Below are 17510 nucleotides of genomic sequence, written 5' to 3'. Positions count from 1 at the left end.
CACTCCTCCTTTTTTGGTCTTTTTGACGCACAAGAATTTCAACGCAGAGCCCGATATTTGACTGTTACGGGCCCATTCCTCAAGCGCCAGCCCAATGACAGTTCAGCCGCTAGCAGGAATACGAAGCGAACGTGGGATTGCATTCGTATTAAAGGCGTCGGCAATGCAACCCGTGGCAGATCTATGAAACAACGGCATGGTGGCTCATAGTCACCACCTAAAAAATTATCTCATCTATTCCACCTCAGGTGTGATACATATGTCACTGGCCCAGGCCCCCACCACGCCGCAGCCTGTTTAGAAGTGCCGACCCGTGAAGGACGCCCAAGGATTCCGAAAACCTTGACGAGATACAGCAGTGGAGCTTTTTCCTGTCACGCTGTCTCGATCTCCATGGGTCAACCGGGGTACTCCTTTCCTTAGCGAATCATTCGGACATAGATTAGCGCAGCCTGCCGGAGTCGCCCCTGAAATGACAGCTGTCTCTAGGTGCCTTTCTGATACTTCATTCCTAAGGAGACTTTCTTTTCCTTGTTCAATTGGGGAACAGGAGCCGGGCAGGATTATGGGCGAACTTCGAAGCTCACCCCATAGTAAGAGTTCGGATCTTACAAGGAGACCTTTGAACAGTCATATTCATAGCCATCCGCACCCGCTAGGCTAGTGAAGGCCCTAGCAACGATCGATCAGATCTTACAAGGGTGGTAGATTGACTCAAACCCTATCGAGTACGAGGCATTCATAGGCCCAATTGTCGGTGGATGTGATTAGTGTCACACGAGTGGGTAGAAAGTTAAATTTCGACGGAATGCTCGGTTACGGAGAATGTTTCCGCAAGCCACAGCGAGCTCAAGCCTAGGCGAGTTATTCACTCCGTCCATGACGCCTTGACTGAATTTCATGCCATCCTCAATCGGACCCATGGCGGTGTTTGAGCTCGATCGAATGTTTAATCATGCTCCAAAGCAAATCCTTTGGCAATTGATGAACTCTGGGTAGATGAGGCTCTAGTCCTCCCGTGGCGATGTGATTGGCGCAAGGCATTTTCCCGGATCTTCGTTTTGGGTCGGTAAGGGGCAAGGGAACCATGCAGCCTGTCGAGCTGCATGACGAGATCCCATGCACCTCCCGTCAGATCCACCAAAGACGGGTCGTGCAGGGCAGGACTTGGTCAAGTAGTCATATCATGGGGCCATTAACCGAGAACGATGTAGAAGGAGACACCCCGCTCTGGGACAGCAGTTCTTCGTTGGCCCTCTAGTTCGAGGGTGGGATAGATGCTCACGTCGTTTCGGCGCTGGCTCATTCCGAACCTCACTAGCGGACGCCTCTTAACTGAAATCTCTAGCTGATTGCTTGTAAGGGCCCTTATCAATGTGGCCGAGAAGTTTGAGATATTGAACACGGCTTCGGTCATTCCAAGATGTCAAGTCTCTCCACGCGTGGAAGAAAAACATGTCATAATTAATGCAATAACAGCGCGACATATCGATTCAGTCCTGTCCGCGAAAAGAGGACGTATACACATATCACCCCATACCTAAAGACTTGAAGAGAATCGAGGTCCAAAATGGGGCAACCTGCTTGGAACGGCCAAGCTTTGATGAGATCAAGCCCATGTCAGTGGAGTCTGCCATCATTTCAAGAACTTCTTTCAACCATAGGAGCCGAACTACATCCAAACCCAGAGTCACTCAGGCCAGCCTTGGTCCTCAACAATTTCACCAAATCAGCCAATACAATACCCCGAGTGGAATGTAATGCTTCCGCAACAGCAGCGGTCAATCACCACGAGATCCCATCCTATTGCAAACTGAGAGCTACAAAGACGAGTGATGCAGTACCAGACGTCCTTGCAAGAATGGATCTACCACGTTCCCCCCAAAGATGTATCAAAACCGAGCAGATCTCTGCTCCTGGTCCCAGCCTCACCCCGTGCTCATGCGAAAGCAAAGTTGGGCGAGATGCGAACCTGCTCTTCACTTCGGATGAGCAGATAGCTCTCACAAAGTCTGGGAGGCAAAGAAAACGTCTGCAGAAGGCTTGTGATACTTGTCGAGAGAAAAAGGTACTTGTTGCTGGCTTTTACGTCTTACATGATCCTGATCTTATCCTCAGGTGAAATGTCGACTCCGTCTGCCAAAGTGCATGTACTGCCAGAAACGTGGCTACGAATGCAATGCTGAATCAATGTCAGTAGCAGACGTCCCTTGTCCCTTCCCTAACTCATAAAAGCTTCCTAAATACTAAGAGGATGTCAGAATATCCTTCAGCCGGGCGAGCACAGACTTCCGTCTATCTGAGAAGTCTCTCGCCCCGACGGAGGAGGTTTGGGCCAAAATATCATCACCCCACATAAATGCTCCACAAAGAGTTGTTTCTCCTCAGGAGGTCTCAGCATCTGAGTCTGTAGTATCATCAATACGAGCGGCCAAGAAAACCCTGGATGGCTCACGGACAACGAGGGAAGAGTTGTCTAGTGCAACTATCGGCCAGCACGCACGAAGGAAGACTATGTTACTCCCATTTCCAGCAGCGCCTCTTAATGGTACTCACCAAAATACACCAAACACTAAGTCAGAAGTCTTATCACGGTCTCCATTGATGGCAACAATGACTCCTCAGTTTTCATTACAAGCAGATCCCTTTGAAATTGATCGAGAGTTGACGTTAGATTACATTGAAAGGTTCTTCACTTTCGTGGACAAGCAAATTTCTTTAGCGATACCTAAGGCTTCGTTTGTGCCATGGGTGAGAAACTGTAAGCATAAGTCCCTGTCGGACCAGATGATGATTTACGCAGTCATGGCGGTTGGCTCGGTTTTTGTGGAAGATTCGACCCCACATACTTGGACCTCTGTTTTGTCAGAAAACGTGCAAGAAGGAATAAACCAGTGTGGTGGCATCCTCACGTTTCAATTGGCGGCAACATATCTCCTATCAACGTTGTTGGCCATCTCACGAGGGGAGTATAAGCGAGCATGGAATTCCTCTGGTTCGACAATACGCACGATTCTTGGCCTGCAGTTTAATACGGAAGCAGGCATTTCTGCTGCATCAAGAAGTGGAGCATGGGAATCTCTCTTCGAGATCACCACCCTTGTTGATTGTAGGCGAAGATTAACGTGGTCAGCTTTTATCATTGAATGCTTGAACGGATGCTACACAACCCCTTTTCTAACAGCACCGTTGTCCGACTATGACTTATGCTTGCCACGTATTGGAAACCCTTTCCAGTCAAGAGAAGCGATCGACCTAGAATCACTCAGACCGTTGGAGACAGCAGAATGCAATCCAGGACCTGCGGACCGATCTGGAGATCTGGAAACTTTCGGTCATCTGATACAGATAGCAGCAATGTTTCATGAAGTCGTTAAGTTTTCTTACCACCAGCAATACCACCGAACTTCAGCAGATGTCAAGACATTTCTGTCGTTCTACGGCGAAATTGAAACACGCTTGAACATCTGGAAGAAGTCTTTGCACAAGGCTCCAAATCAGAGTGGAAAGAAGTTGTGCTTTTTCAATTTACAAATATTATACCACTACGCGAATCTACACTTGCACCGCTATGTTTGTCATGCAGCATTGGATCCTGTGGCCAACGCAGGACATGTTAGAGCCGCATACTCAAACGCTCACCAAATACTAGAACTCGTGCAGTATCTTAACAGCGATGAGAAAACGAAAAACTCACTTACTGACTTAAAGATCACAAGCCCCTGTATCGAATATGCAATCACAACGGGCCTGGACGTCCTCACCGCAGCCGGGAAGGTTTCGGACTTGATCAACTCTGGGAAAATCATGTCGGTGATCGCAAGCGGTCTCGAAGTTCTTGACGACCTGGCCAGGTTCTCATATAGTGCTCAGCGACAAAGGGACTTAGTAAAGCGCCGGCTGACGACGATGCTAAAGGTGATGACACGAAGATCGTGGGACCGGCGAAGGGCGTTTTATTTCAAGAATCCAATACTGTTGCGGTACGGCATGGATCAGGATATTGTATATGGTATTACGAGACTGGAGTACATCCAAGCTATGGATCTACAGGATGGTATTACTGCGGACGACTTCTTCGAGTTGATGGAAGATGCATAGAGGGCAAGTGTACAAAGATGTGCTAAAAGCATTATTACCACAGCGTTGGTCATGAAGTGCAAGAATAAATCGGTACATTTTCCTTGATTGTGAGGAGGTACGCTTCGGTGATCCCCTCCGTGGGAGTTTGGTCCGCAAGTTAGACTATCATAAATGATTTGACTGGTAGACCCGTCCATTTTAGGGATAGGAGAGCAAGGCTGAAATAGTATCACGTGGGTAGTCATGTGATCTGCAGTCGATGGCTATGGTCAATTTAGACCTCCTACTGTAAGTACTGCATACTCCATCTCCAATACTCTTTCTTCGCTTGCGTAAGATTTGGCTAAAGCCCAGGAAAACCGCCCCGTCTCAGCGTAGTAATCAAAATCTCTTCTCTCTTCTCTCTCACGAATCTGTCGCCACATCCAATTAGCCGCAATGAGCATACTGTCTAGTGGTATGCCGTAGAATTGCCATGGAATCTACGTGCCCCAGGATCTTGGTTGATGGATTGCGAAAATCTTGTCAATGATCATGGCGACTTCTCAATCAATAATGTCTTTCTCGGCCGAAGACTAGAGGTCGAAGAGGTGTTTCTCTCTACGCAACCCGCCTCAGATTCGCCATTTGATTACACTGTTTCATGTCCGCCCCCGAATTTCTTCTTGGCAGCCATGCTGTATTGAAATTGAGCTTTGCCTTCGTCTCGACTCTCTGCTTGCAAGCAACACAATTCATCATCTCAGAAAGCAAGAGCCGCCGTACAAACTATCGCCTTGTCAACCGTGATGTCGAAGGCTCTCTTCGAAGAGCTTCCCACAGAGATACTCGAAGAGATCTTTCTCAGATGCCTGAATGGTAATCTTTTTGTGGCGTCGCCCCGGATAGCTCACAGGCTTTCTGGGAATGATTCACTTTGTAGAACTGCCTTCGCGGTTGCGTTTTACGCGCATCAATTGCACGACGTTCTCGATCATCTGAGTCTTTCGTAAGTGCTTAGTTAGTGTACCTCGACCATCCTTTTCATGCTATTAACCAGTCTCACAGTTTCATGATACCACTGCTGCCGGATCCAGTTTCTCCATGGATGGCCCGATCTATCACTAAGGCAGTGCTTCGTGCCCGGTGGTGTATTAATTCATGGGTACTAGAGTTCTCACGAAACTTACTCAGTGCTGCAGTCGATCGTCTATCGCAAAGGTCGGACCTTATCTCTTATGCTCAGAGAGTGATTCAGAACTATAAAGTCGATTTATCAGATACAAACTCGAGAAAATTCTGGTCTGCCCATAACGATCGTCGCAATGAGGTAGCCTCTCTGGAAGGCTCTCACCCGTTACAACTTGAATTTACCACCGCCGCGGAGGGGTCTTCCATATTCTTCGCTGATGATACCGATGACGAGAACTCAATCACAATGTTTCAGTTCACGATGACTTTTTGTGGTGCTGGGTTAGAGAGACACGAGTGCCTTAGTTTTCTCGGCATGGACGGGGATCGGATGTTCCGGGTCGCGGATAAACCATTTTCTGAATACATGAACCTCCTAATATGCAACACTACAGGGATCAATGACAAGGAAACTGAGCGGTTCTGGACAGACTTGGGTCGGGTTTACCGTGGACCGGTCGGAGACGACTGGTATGAAGAGTGCGACCGCTTGTACTGGCGGTTTAACTGGCGCCAGCAAGTGGCTATCGACTATTTTCTTTCTCCAGAAAATTCGCCTTTCAGAATCCCTTCTCTTACGTTTCGGCGAGCGGCGGTGTCTGACTTAAGGAATCGACACTGCCCTGAACGGCGAGATGGGATTGGCCACCACTTCAGACCATGCTTTATTCATTTCATTTTCGAGATTGACCCGACATCTCTTCCACGAAAAGACCCAATCGTGCTCCGTTGGGCTGTGAGAGCTTGTGAACGCATCAGGCACTTCGGAGATGCTTACCAAAGAGACCGCATAGAACATCGAGAGCATGGTGTATATGATGAAGGTGATTGGGAGTACCAATCAACACGCAGAAACCAGGTCTTTGCGAAGTACACTTTCGACGTCGAGGTCCGCATGATCCGCTACATCAAAACAGGAGAGAATCCATATCCGCCTGACTGCCCAGCTCCATATCTCCACAATCCAATAACGCAGTTGGAAGCTACTCTAGTGCCTGGAATCGACATGGCAGGAGATGACGAAAATGATATTGTGGAAGACGACTATTCCGATGAGGAAGAAATAGCTGCTTTGAACCGATGGCACAGAGAGCAAATTTGCTTCGGCCCGAATCCACCAGAACTCGGTTTCTTAGACCATGACGACTACCGAGACCAGCGTGTGATCGAACACGATGGCAATGATTCGGATGCGGGTGCTTTAGAGTCATGGGAAGCCGATAATTTAGGTGACCCCGCCCCCGAGCAGGATTGGGACGTCGAAGGGCCACCGAACGTGTTCGAAAATGGCTCCTTTGAGATACAAGTGATCAATGACCCGGCAAAGGATCCCCATGTCGCCCCGCTTCTTGATCCCATTGCTACGGAATTACGACAACATGGCAAAGTGTACTGGTTATCGGCAAACGACTGCCATCTTCCCTCTCAGTTTCATAGCGATTTCAAGTGGTATAAGAAACGGTGATGAACCATTGTTTAGGTCTATGCAGTGAGGCATGGACTTGAGTGTGCTGGCTCGGGCATCGTTGAACATTTCGAGGCGTTTAGGATCGAGAGCCACCTCTCAAGCTCAGATATCGTGAATTAGGAGGTTGCTTGGTTCACTATAGTGTTGATCAAAGGGAATCCAACTTTGAACATTTGGTGACGATGTTGAGAAATAGGTCCTATTCATCTACGCTTCCTGAACAGCACAGAGATCGCTCGTGTATGGATATTCTTTGATTCACCGGATCAGCCAATTTGGAACGCTGAAATAAAAACCTGGGGCTTGGTAGAGCTAGAAATGAAAGGATAAACCTCAGGTGCCTGAGACTGTTTTATGCTGTCTTTAAACCCTGTTATAGACGTCGGGGTCCTTTGGCATCGCTGTTGATCCTTTCCCATCAGGATCTCCTTTGGACATTCTGCCACGGCTAGTCCTGTATACACCCCTGCTGGCATCCACAATTGGATTTATCCACATTGCCTCACCAGATTCCTTGTTCCGGACAGGGCGAGTAGTTGCACCCAAGCCGGTTAGTTGATAATTTACATAAATCCCTTCCCAGCCGGAGCGCTCGGGCAAGGCAAATATTTCGTGCATAATACCGATATGTTTGTGTTTCTTGGCTGTGTCGTTCCACCATTGCCACGTATCCTTGTGGATTTGAGATAGCGCAAAACGATGGATATCTTCGACGGACCGCCAGTAGCTTATCGTAGCGTATTCGTTGCGTGAAGATCGTTCTCCAGCGCTGATCCATGATGACATACCCATCACTGTTTGTGCATCCAAGTCGAAGCGTCAGTATGTGAACATTGAGTTTCAACTGACAATGAGGCGTGGAATAGCTTACAGCCGCTCTCTTCTCTCGTTTCTTCAAGTTGTGCTATCATATCACGGAATCGATCCCCAACTTCTTTGAATCCTATTCAGTGGCACTGTCAATTCCATTCATGGTGTTGCGATCGAAAGCGCCAAGTGGAGATAAAGAAAAAGCTCATACCATCGGCTAAGAACCCCATCGGAGAGTTCGATCGTGTACCCAGAATCATTACGGCGCCTGGTCCATTGTCCCCAGGCTTTCCATTCACCACTTCCGTCTCCTGTAGACTGGGATATGCCACACTCCACTTGCCAGCAATCACGCCGTCCATGTAGACGTTATACTTCAATCCGAAATGCATCAATAAGACATCCACAATGCCCCAACCGAAGAGAAGTAAAGCTGGAAAGGCTGCGTGGGAGCGTGGAAATATGAAATAAACGCCCGATTGAATGACGCAGCCGAGGAGTATCCATGTCGAAAGGTTGTAATGATCTCGAAGAAGCTGACGCAGGAAACTCCGCATCAGTAGGCATTGTGAGACATGAAACGCTACCTACGGCAATTGTTGTCCCATTTACTGGACCAACTCCAGTTTTCTTTTTTGAGAGGTTTGCGCCGACGCTATACTGGTAGGGCGGCTTCTCCTGCGAAGCAGGAAACATTGTCCTGAGGTCCATGCTTGGCACAATTTTGGAGGGTGGCACTGTGATTTATGTTGTGCTGTTTCGGCGAGTTTGGACGCAGGGCGAGATGGTGAATTCCTGTGCAGAGATGACCCGGCAGGACACCGCTGGCTAATATATGCACTCGCTGCTGAAAGACGGGTACGGGATCATGTTCGGCCACACGAGACGCAAATGAAATACACCAGAACCATTGGGCGAAATGAACAAGGACTTGAAGGTTGCCTAATGGGAAGGCGTTCAGCTTTGAGTTACGCCACACGAAAAGAGGTCGAGCTGATTGACGCCGGTCGAGAAGCATGATTCTCTAGGGCCTAACCTTCGTCTAAGCGACGGCAGCCACAGATCGAGGCATTCTGTTTGAGAACAGCGTTGGCGTCCAAGGCAACAAATCATCTTTTGCATGTGGTTCGAAAGGACCAATGCCCCTCACACCAGCTTACACATTCAGGCTTAAGATCATGCCTTGCCTACTACTCGTAAGATCTGGAAGATAGCATGGGGTCGTCGCTCGTGGCCGCTTCGACAAAGTGTGCTTTCCATTGAAGCAAATCAGGAGCCTCATAGTAATGGGCACCTAAAGATGATCGGCCGTAGCTCATACACGGCAGCTATCGTTTAGTGCTGGCCAGAAAATAGGTGTCCGAATGCTTAAACTTCCAACTCTCTGAGCACAGCTGAAAGGTCTGACGCGTAACGGTCCATTTCAGAGCTTCCATGTGATGGGACCAGAACTCAAAATAATTGAGATATTGCCGGTTTATCTCTGACTGTGCCGCAATTTGTTGACTCGGATGGATGAGATCATTGATACTGTCGGGCTGAACGTGATATTTGTTATCACGCCAAGGATTGTAAGACCACATCAATCATGAGGCTTGGGAAGCTTCGCTCTGAGTTGGCCCATCTGAAGATGAACGACCTCGTCCTCGGCACTGAATCGATATCCTTGGACGGGACGCTGGCAGGACGGCTGGTAGGACACAAAGCAAGCACTTGCCATTTCAAGCACCTTTTAAAGCCCCCATGCAGCAGCCATGAAGGCTTGTCCTGGCCGCTCATTAATAGCAGTCTTGAACCCTTGGCTGGTTGACCTTTAGCGTGAGTCCAGAGCGCAGCAGATCGATAATGTAGGAGCTAACATCTCTTTTGGAACGACTAGTACCCCGTAATCAACTGGCGGATGGCAGTCGATTGGGTCATAGATGTACCGAGTCCACTCAGCCGCCAAAAACTGACTCGTACTTGGTAGGAGGCAATTTGGTTTTGCGTGTGATATTATGTAATCGCGGGGTAAACAGCTCACTAGGTGAAACTCACCCACACGACAGTACTCATGATAAGATTAGATCATTCTGTGGAACACGTGCACGCGTTCCCACATCACTCACCATCTACCCTGCGTTGATAATGAAGCGAACACTGACGACTTCCAACGATGAGCGTCAACATCGATGCGCTCTACATCTTTGACGAACACAAGTATGCTGTTTTCTTTGCATTAATATCTCAACCTGCTAACGAGAACAGTGAGTGTGTCCTCGAACACGTTTACAACGGCCGACCACCGACGGCCAACCTTCTCATCTCCAGCATTCTAAGCCGAGCCTCTCCTCGGCCTTCTGTCCTCCACCTTTCAGATCTTGCTCCATCTGCGACCGCTTATTCCGTAACCCAAGGGAATCTTCTTCTGGTTGCAGTAGCTCTCAAAGATGCGCAACCCCTTGCGATACTAGACTTCCTCCATCGACTTATCGATGTATTCGAGGACTTCCTTGGAACCCCCCTGTTGACAGTCAAGATACAAGACAATTATGAGATCGTCGCGCAACTACTTGGGGAAATGTGTGATGGCGGGGTCGTCTGCAATACAGAGCCCAATTCCTTACGAGAGTTGGTCGAGGTCTCTTCGTTGATTGGGAAGTTATTTACTCAGGTTGGCTTGCCAGGGTATGCTCCGCTGTTGTCACAACCATTGATATCTGCTGAACCTCCAGGGCATCTCCGGCTCTCGGTCCACAGAATTCTTTCGCTGCAAGCCTTCGTCCGACAGTTTCACCTTCTGCAGGACCTGCAATCCCCTGGAGAAAGTCAAACGTGCGCCACACGTCGAACGAGCTTTATGTCGACATTATAGAAAGTTTGTCCGTCATCTTTGCTCCGTCAGGTCGTCCTATTTCAGCTCGTTCTCATGGTGCCATCGCATTCACAGCTAAGATATCTGGCGTTCCGGATCTCCTACTGACATTGAATGCTCCGGGAGGTACTAGTAGTGCCAAATCTTCAGGAATTGCTCGGACCATGCAGAACCCAGTTTTCCACCCTTGCGTACGGCTTGCACGCTGGAAGGAGCACCCAGGGGAGTTGTCCTTTGTGCCACCGGACGGCCGATTCATGCTAGGCGGGTATGAAACAGATCTAATGCCAACAAACTTAAACAACGATCAACCGCCAAGCCAGAGCGATCGGATATATCTCCCAGCGACTGTTGATTTACGACCAGGACTCGGTAGCTCAGGGACCGAATTTGAAGCCAGATTGACACTTAACAACAATTTCCCGGGGGTTGCCTCGTCAAGCAAGCCCGGCACCTCACGGTCAGCATCAAGTACTGGGCCATTTTCTTTTGGAAGTGCCAATGCGGGCAATTCCAGCGCTCCATCGCTTGAAGCCCTGGTTGTGACAATACCGTTCCCACGTGAAGTTCGCAATGTCACAGAAATTAAACCATCTCGAGGCGAAGCTAGCTTCAATGCATTCGAGAAAGTAATTGAGTGGAAGGTGCCTACCAAAGACGGCGCATCGATCAACGGAGTAGCGGTCTTGACAGGAACAGTGACTGGGCCACTAAACGCATTGTCAATTGCCAATGACGACAACGATGTGGAAGCGTCCGAACTCGGGAAAGCGAACAGCGTGGCAGGTTACTATGAGGAAGATGCCGTTGCCGATCAGACCGACCTACAAGATGGGATCCGATCGACTCCTGCAGCCGGAACTTCAACGGGCAACGGGGCCAAGAAATCTCAAGCGAGTAGGTTGCTCATGCCGCGGTCGATCGCGGTTTCTTTCAATGTCAAAGGCTGGCTCCCCAGTGGCATCAAAGTCGACGCGCTTCTTGTTGACGTCAAGAAATCCAAGGGCTTGGGTGATGGCGTTCGGCCTTACAAGGGTGTCAAGTATCTCACCGTCAGCCGACAAGGCATTGAGCGCAGGATCGGGTGAGCGGGGTAAAGCAACAGTGCCTCGTAATAATGACGATTCAAAGGAACAGAAGACCAAGGAAAGACGTCCCGTTAGGACACTACACCGCACCGAAAATCGAATTCTTTTCGAAGAGAGAGAGAGCTCAAGAGATCATAGAGGGCATAGAGAATTACGTTGGATCAATCCGCTCTAGGATGACCGATGAAGTATGTAATGCCTAAATGAAACATGCTCGTAACGCTAAATAATATGTTGACTTGGGATGAAACGCCAGGACCGTGGTTGTGTCGTTATGCTCAATAGCAACAGAAGAAGGAAATTCGTCGACAAAGATACTCCATGGCAGAATGACGTATGTTCATACATGCCAGATGTACTCGTAAATGCACCTTCTGATCCTGCGGCCATGTCTCCATGGGCCAACGGAGGTGGCGAAAAGAACAAAAAGACGTAAGAAAGTATAGACTCCGCCCGCTCCCCCATAAGGTGTGAAGTTGTTTCCGGAGTTGATGATGCATTTTTTGTAGGGCCCCTGTGTTCCCATTATTCCCCTGTCCCCATGTTCATGCTCGCAACAGCGCGGAAAAAAAACCCAGAAGCAGAGAAAAGTTGGCTGGTAGACCCCAGGAACTCCACGCCAAAACCAAATTGAAGGGTAGCTGGCGGGCATACCGAGCGCTTGATCCCCAAGATGCTCAGGAGCAATGCGTCACAGATGCAGATGGGATTTTGGGATCGGTTGGACTTAGTAGCCGGAGCCCAACATCTTCTTGAAGCCCTTCTTCAGGTTGCGGTTGACGTAGTCAGCGCCAGACTCGCTTGAGGTGGAACCCGACGAGGCGAAGGATTCCCTGTCGGTGCTGCGCCGCCTCTGGCTGGCCCAGCCAGAGATACTGCCGACATTGTGTTTCTGCGAGGCTGAAGAGCCCGATGACGACGACGACGACGACGACGAGACGTTGCCGGCGCCGCCGCGTCCGACGTGGTAGACGGGGGCGGCGTGTCGTTCTTGCGACAGTTGGCGCTCGAGCTCCTCGTCAAAGGAGAAGATGGCGCGCTCGGAGCTGGGGTGCACGTTGCCGGCGCCGCCGCGACCCGTGGTGAATGTCTTGGGTGGGTTGTAGTGTGTGGCTAGGTTCACTCGTGCCGCCGGCCCTGATGCGTCGCTGCCGCGTGTTACTGAGCTCGGTGCCTTTACCCGGTTACCAGCTCCGCCCCGGCCTGTGGTGAAGTAGTGGGATGCTGGAACCGATGGATGTGGCTCTACGATTGAGTAGCGATTTGACGATGAGATGGAAGACATCGTGTGTTGTATCTGTGATTGGTTGATTGGAGGCTGTGGTGTTGTTGGGAGACGACTTGGGTCTAGTGTGGTCAGGTGAGATCAGGTGATATGGATTGTGTGGTGGTTGTAGTATGGTGGGTGGAAAGTGAAGGACGAGGTATTGTTGGATGGTGTATGGTCAACTGTTTTATCTGATGAACAACGAGCAAAAGTCCATTCAAAGGTCAAGATAGGGTGTGGGTGGGAAGGGGAGCAGGGGAATATATACGGGGATGGTGTGAAGTGCCTGAGTGAAACTCTCGAATATTCTCCATGGATTGCAAATTTGCAACGGTGGCTTACGATGTACGGATGTGGTGACACAGGCCGTGAAACCCAGAAAAATGCACTCACGAGGTACATCACCTTCTGCAAAGCCTGCAAGGGTTAGGATGGATTCACGACCGGAGAGGGGCAAAAGCAGAGGACCAACGGCGCCTGAAGGGCTACAAAGACGCCAGTCATCAAGCTCGAGTGGAAGGAACGGGCGGCAGATTACACGATGAAATCCAGCATCTTCTCAAAGAGATGCCGTTAACTGCAAAGCGCGAAACATACAATGGTGCTGTAGAGGGGAGGAGAGTGGAAAGAGGTTGCCGTTAACTGCAAAGCGCGGAAAATTTCTTGCGGTGTCCGCCGCAGCAACAAAGAGTATCCAGATCAGTAGGCGGGCCGTGAGGGCTGTGATGACAACACGACCTGGTGCAAATTTTTTCTTGGTCACGATGGTCTGGGGATGAGGCGAGGAAATTGAGGTTTGGCGTCATCTGCGCTGAGAATAGGTGCTTAGATCACCCCGGATTTGCAACAGTGTGGGCTAGCACTCTAGCTTACGAGGGAAATGGCTGGCAATTGGGCTGGGGCCGCTGATGGCGAGACAGGTGAAAAGGATTCTTGGAGCCAAGCAGGGTGCAAATTTGCCATGATGGAACGTAGCCACACGAGCGGAAATGTGCACAGATGGAGCACACGTGATGGGAGAATCGCACAGACTACAGCTTTAGGTGTCATGGGTTCGATGGTTGCCAGGATTTATGGCCTGGAATTGGCTGGAATGGTAATTCGTTAGTCATGCCGAGACATCACGAGCCTTGTCCTCCTTGTCCTCCCTTGTCCTCAACGCCACGCGCCGCTTCCCACCAAACTATGGGGTAATAGCCTGTGCCTGACTTGGCCTGACGCGAGGGGACGTGGTTTCCTGGGGGTAATGGAAACCTCATCGAACTCCATCACAATGCTGCCTTTGATGCACCTCTGAAAAACTCTTCACCCTCCTGCATCTGGACGGCGCAGGCCAGCCCTTTGTCGTCCCCAGCATTGTGATTATCCTGTTGTCCTCCATGTCCCCATGTCCTCTGCTATCCAATCTGTTCGTACACGTGTACGGAGCCCTTGACCCGACCCGGCGCAAGGAACAGACAGGTACCAAACACTCTTGACGAGTAAATCCATGTCCATTCCGCTGCCTCCTCCGTCGGAGCACCCCTGCTTCAGGGATTCACGCCCCCAAGTTGGGGCCGCCCTAGCAACCCCCCTGTCTGGTCAGAGTGTTGACGTGCTAGCACCCTGTCATTGGCCATCCCCAGATTCCGGACCTTTGGTCTCCTCGCATACCGGACATCTCCCTAGCCCAACGATGAGATCAGCAGATGGTGCTCTGACTCTGACTGACTCCAACCCATTTGTCTTTTTGACCTTGCCATTGGCTGGGTCCGATAGGCTCTCAAGTGTCCGTCCAGATGGCTAACTTTGCAGTGCCTCGTGGCTGTCAACGAGCACGAAGGTACGGATTCCCCGTACACCGCCAGACTTTATGGTCCATAAACAGCCAGAGTCCAGCCAGCGTCATAGAGTCGGTCGGTGCTGGATGGTGCTGGCTGCTGATCGCGGTATTCTGTACGAAACGACGATCAGGTGAACTTGGTGTGGATGATGTCTGGGTTCTCATGCCAGTCGTCAATGCTGACCCACATCTACACCACGTTGTTAGTGTCATTGCACCTGCATTCGCTTACCCGCTGAACGCGCTGTCACTTACCTTCCTGAATGTGCTCAATCCCGCCAAGATACTTCCACCGATCCAGGTGGTATACTTCCTTTCGGGGGGAGCAAAGATCTTAATTCTCATGTCCTTGACCGCCAGTCGTTGCATCTCATACAGCAGTCGGTCCGGAAACCCTTTACACAATGTTGTTCCACCGCTCAGGACGACATTTCCAAACAGATTCTTTCGAAGGTCCATGTCGGTTCGATTGATAGAGTCAACCACCATTTGATGCAAGCCCGGGTATTCTAGCCCGATCAGCTCAGGCTCAAATAAGATTTCAGGGGCTCGGAATCTTTCTGCACCGATCTTGATCTTTTGACCGTCGGGCAGAACGTAGTCGACATCCCTCTTCTCATTCTTCCAGATTCCTTGAGACCAATCCTTCTCTTCTTTCCTAGGATCGAGGGCCACGTAAGAGGTTTTTTCCTTGATTGTCCTTACGATCTCCTTCTCTGAACTGGTGTGGAAAACGTGTCCGTTTTTCCTCAACAACAATTGCAGATGCTCTGTGATATCTCTTCCTGCCACGTCAATACGCCGGGTCGCATTGGTGATAGAGAAACCGTCGTATACTGGGACAGCGTGTGTAACTCCATCGCCACTGTCAAGAACAAGACCCGTGGTGCGACCGCTGGCGTACAGACTGAGCACTGCTTGGATGGACATGTATATCGCAGGGACATTGAATTGCTCGAACAGAATCTGAGCAGCGGTCTCTCTGTTTTGTCTAGGATTTAGGGGAGCCTCAGTCAGGAGGACCGGGTGTTCTTCACTCAGTGTCTTCAGTTCTTGTTCATAGACGTAGGTCCAGATTTTCTCCATATCATCCCAATCAGTGACTATCCCATGTTCGAGAGGGTATTTGATTTTAAGAAGGCCTCGCAGTTCCTGGACCTTGGGGCCGATGAAAATGTCCCCTTCGAGTGCGCCAGCCAGAGTCCGCACGTGCTTAGGGCGACCGACGTAGGAAGGGAAGTAAGCAGCTGGGAGATCCGAACCAGCAAAGCCGGCTCGAATAGTACCACTACCATTGTCCAGTACCAGTGGCACGTTGTGGAGGCTCCCACCGTCTGCCATGGCGAGAGAGTAAAGGGATGAAGGAGGTAGATGACCCTTTACATGGGCCTGAAGTACGTCAAGAGGTTATTGCAGTAGTCTCGGTGAGCTCATTTCTTGAGGAAGAGATGCTGGAAGGGTGAAAAGCGATGAATCGTAGTCACAGCAATCCAGGAGTCGCGTACACGGAGACTGCGCACCAGAAACGCGGTCTTGCCAAATAATAATTCTGCCGCTTCTCACCGCCCTTATGTACACGCTTTTGTAACTTAACATTCCTCCACCTCCCACTTCAACCCATAACATCTCTTCCCTCACTACTCCTGCTGATCAACAACTATTTTCTAGTGTGTTACTCGTGTAGGAAATCAATCAATCAGACGCAAACGCAAGTCCAGTCCATCAACGCACGTTACATACAGTTATCTTCAAGATGCCTAAATATAAGTATCCTACCGCAATTTCTTCATCCATCTCAACTAACAAGCCTAGCACTCTTCTGCGACTACTGTGATGTCTACCTCACGCACGACTCCATGTCCGTCCGTAAGGATCATAATACTGGTCGAAATCACATCAGAAACGTGGTGGAATACTACCAACGTAGGTGAAGCATGCCTCCAGAGATCTCGTCAGCTAACAAAGAGGAGAAATCGGCCATGAGAAGGCGCAGTCTGTGATTGATTCCATTACATCCTCATATGCCGCAGAAGGCCAGACAAATCCAATGCTTCAACAAGCTGCCGTCGGGTTTCCTCCGCCACTGCCAGGCTTCCCAGGTTAGTGCAACAATATCTCGCCCAGCTTTCGAATCATTAGTAACCCAGAGCAGGCATGCCGCCACCGCCATTCGGTGTTCCGGGTGCCCCTCCCTTGGGCCCTGGAATGATTCCTCCTCCTGGTGGTCGAGGAGCTCCATTCCCTCCGTTCCCTCCCAATGGCATTCCACCTCCAAATCTCCCATTTCCTCCCCCGGGAGGTTTCCCTCCAAACTTCCAAATTCCTCCACCTGGCGCACCAGGTGGCTTCCCGCTGCCTGGCCAACAAACTGCACAGAACGCTCCTGCTCCTGGTGGTCCGAATCCTGCTGCTGGATCTGTGCCTGGCCAAAATCAAGCCCCTGGAGCTCCTCCAGACTTCCATGCAAGTGGTCCACCTGGCATGGGTGATAATAGGAGATGAACAGAAGACAGTCTCAGACGAGAGTTTTAACGACACATTTTTGGCATCAAGAACATTATGCACTGCTGGTTGGGTGGACTGAGTACGTTGAACCGTTCCAAAGCCCCCGCGAACGCGGAGATCATACCGGATAGCCTTCGGTGGCAAACGACTGCCCAGTCCTCACTGAAAGCAAATCACTTGACAGCAAACCAACGACAAGTCAGATGATATCAGATCTCTCATTTGGTACCTTCGCATCGACATTGCATTATCAAAAAGGATGCTCCTCGTGATCAAGGTCGAACCTGCCAATATCGTGCGGGTAGATTCTGCCCCATCTGTCCCCTCAACGTGACTGGCAGGTGCATTGCGACAAACATGAACTCATAAACTCTTCAGACCTTCACTCAAGACATAACGCGTTCGCAACATGTCACCATGCCACTCTCTCTTCATCTGTATGA

The 17510-nt window shown here is 50.1% G+C and overlaps 8 protein-coding genes across 8 annotated transcripts; 5 read left to right on the top strand and 3 right to left on the bottom strand.

Moving 5' to 3' along the window:
- Positions 1 to 2613: 2613 nt before the first annotated feature.
- A1O9_00316 (uncharacterized protein) lies at positions 2614 to 4101 on the top strand (the record flags this gene model as incomplete). Its single annotated transcript, XM_013409480.1, has 2 exons — positions 2614 to 3109; positions 3185 to 4101. 2 exons carry the CDS (start codon positions 2614 to 2616, stop codon positions 4099 to 4101), a joined length of 1413 nt encoding a protein of 470 aa, XP_013264934.1.
- Positions 4102 to 4871: 770 nt separating this feature from the next.
- On the top strand, positions 4872 to 6718 carry A1O9_00315 (uncharacterized protein; the record flags this gene model as incomplete). The annotated part of the gene is made up of 2 exons (XM_013409479.1): positions 4872 to 5071; positions 5131 to 6718. 2 exons carry the CDS (start codon positions 4872 to 4874, stop codon positions 6716 to 6718), a joined length of 1788 nt encoding a protein of 595 aa, XP_013264933.1.
- Positions 6719 to 7084: 366 nt separating this feature from the next.
- On the bottom strand, positions 7085 to 7893 carry A1O9_00314 (uncharacterized protein; the record flags this gene model as incomplete). The annotated part of the gene is made up of 3 exons (XM_013409478.1): positions 7085 to 7515; positions 7593 to 7664; positions 7743 to 7893. 3 exons carry the CDS (start codon positions 7891 to 7893, stop codon positions 7085 to 7087), a joined length of 654 nt encoding a protein of 217 aa, XP_013264932.1.
- Positions 7894 to 9686: 1793 nt separating this feature from the next.
- On the top strand, positions 9687 to 11473 carry A1O9_00313 (uncharacterized protein; the record flags this gene model as incomplete). Its single annotated transcript, XM_013409477.1, has 3 exons — positions 9687 to 9730; positions 9779 to 10198; positions 10246 to 11473. The coding sequence occupies 3 exons, from the start codon at positions 9687 to 9689 to the stop codon at positions 11471 to 11473; spliced, it is 1692 nt and encodes a 563-aa protein (XP_013264931.1).
- Positions 11474 to 12200: 727 nt separating this feature from the next.
- A1O9_00312 (uncharacterized protein) lies at positions 12201 to 12758 on the bottom strand (the record flags this gene model as incomplete). The annotated part of the gene is made up of 1 exon (XM_013409476.1): positions 12201 to 12758. One exon carries the CDS (start codon positions 12756 to 12758, stop codon positions 12201 to 12203), a length of 558 nt encoding a protein of 185 aa, XP_013264930.1.
- A 1931-nt stretch (positions 12759 to 14689) lies between these two features.
- A1O9_00311 (actin-like protein) lies at positions 14690 to 15903 on the bottom strand (the record flags this gene model as incomplete). The annotated part of the gene is made up of 2 exons (XM_013409475.1): positions 14690 to 14752; positions 14818 to 15903. 2 exons carry the CDS (start codon positions 15901 to 15903, stop codon positions 14690 to 14692), a joined length of 1149 nt encoding a protein of 382 aa, XP_013264929.1.
- A 515-nt stretch (positions 15904 to 16418) lies between these two features.
- Positions 16419 to 16666, top strand: A1O9_00310 (uncharacterized protein; the record flags this gene model as incomplete). The annotated part of the gene is made up of 2 exons (XM_013409474.1): positions 16419 to 16485; positions 16533 to 16666. The coding sequence occupies 2 exons, from the start codon at positions 16419 to 16421 to the stop codon at positions 16664 to 16666; spliced, it is 201 nt and encodes a 66-aa protein (XP_013264928.1).
- A 50-nt stretch (positions 16667 to 16716) lies between these two features.
- On the top strand, positions 16717 to 17064 carry A1O9_00309 (uncharacterized protein; the record flags this gene model as incomplete). Its single annotated transcript, XM_013409473.1, has 1 exon — positions 16717 to 17064. The coding sequence occupies one exon, from the start codon at positions 16717 to 16719 to the stop codon at positions 17062 to 17064; it is 348 nt and encodes a 115-aa protein (XP_013264927.1).
- Positions 17065 to 17510: the final 446 nt, after the last annotated feature.

The sequence above is a fragment of the Exophiala aquamarina genome (genome assembly GCF_000709125.1).
Source record: "Exophiala aquamarina CBS 119918 chromosome Unknown aczIA-supercont1.1, whole genome shotgun sequence".
Classification (NCBI taxonomy): domain Eukaryota; kingdom Fungi; phylum Ascomycota; class Eurotiomycetes; order Chaetothyriales; family Herpotrichiellaceae; genus Exophiala; species Exophiala aquamarina.
This window is presented reverse-complemented; position numbering and strand designations above follow the sequence as displayed.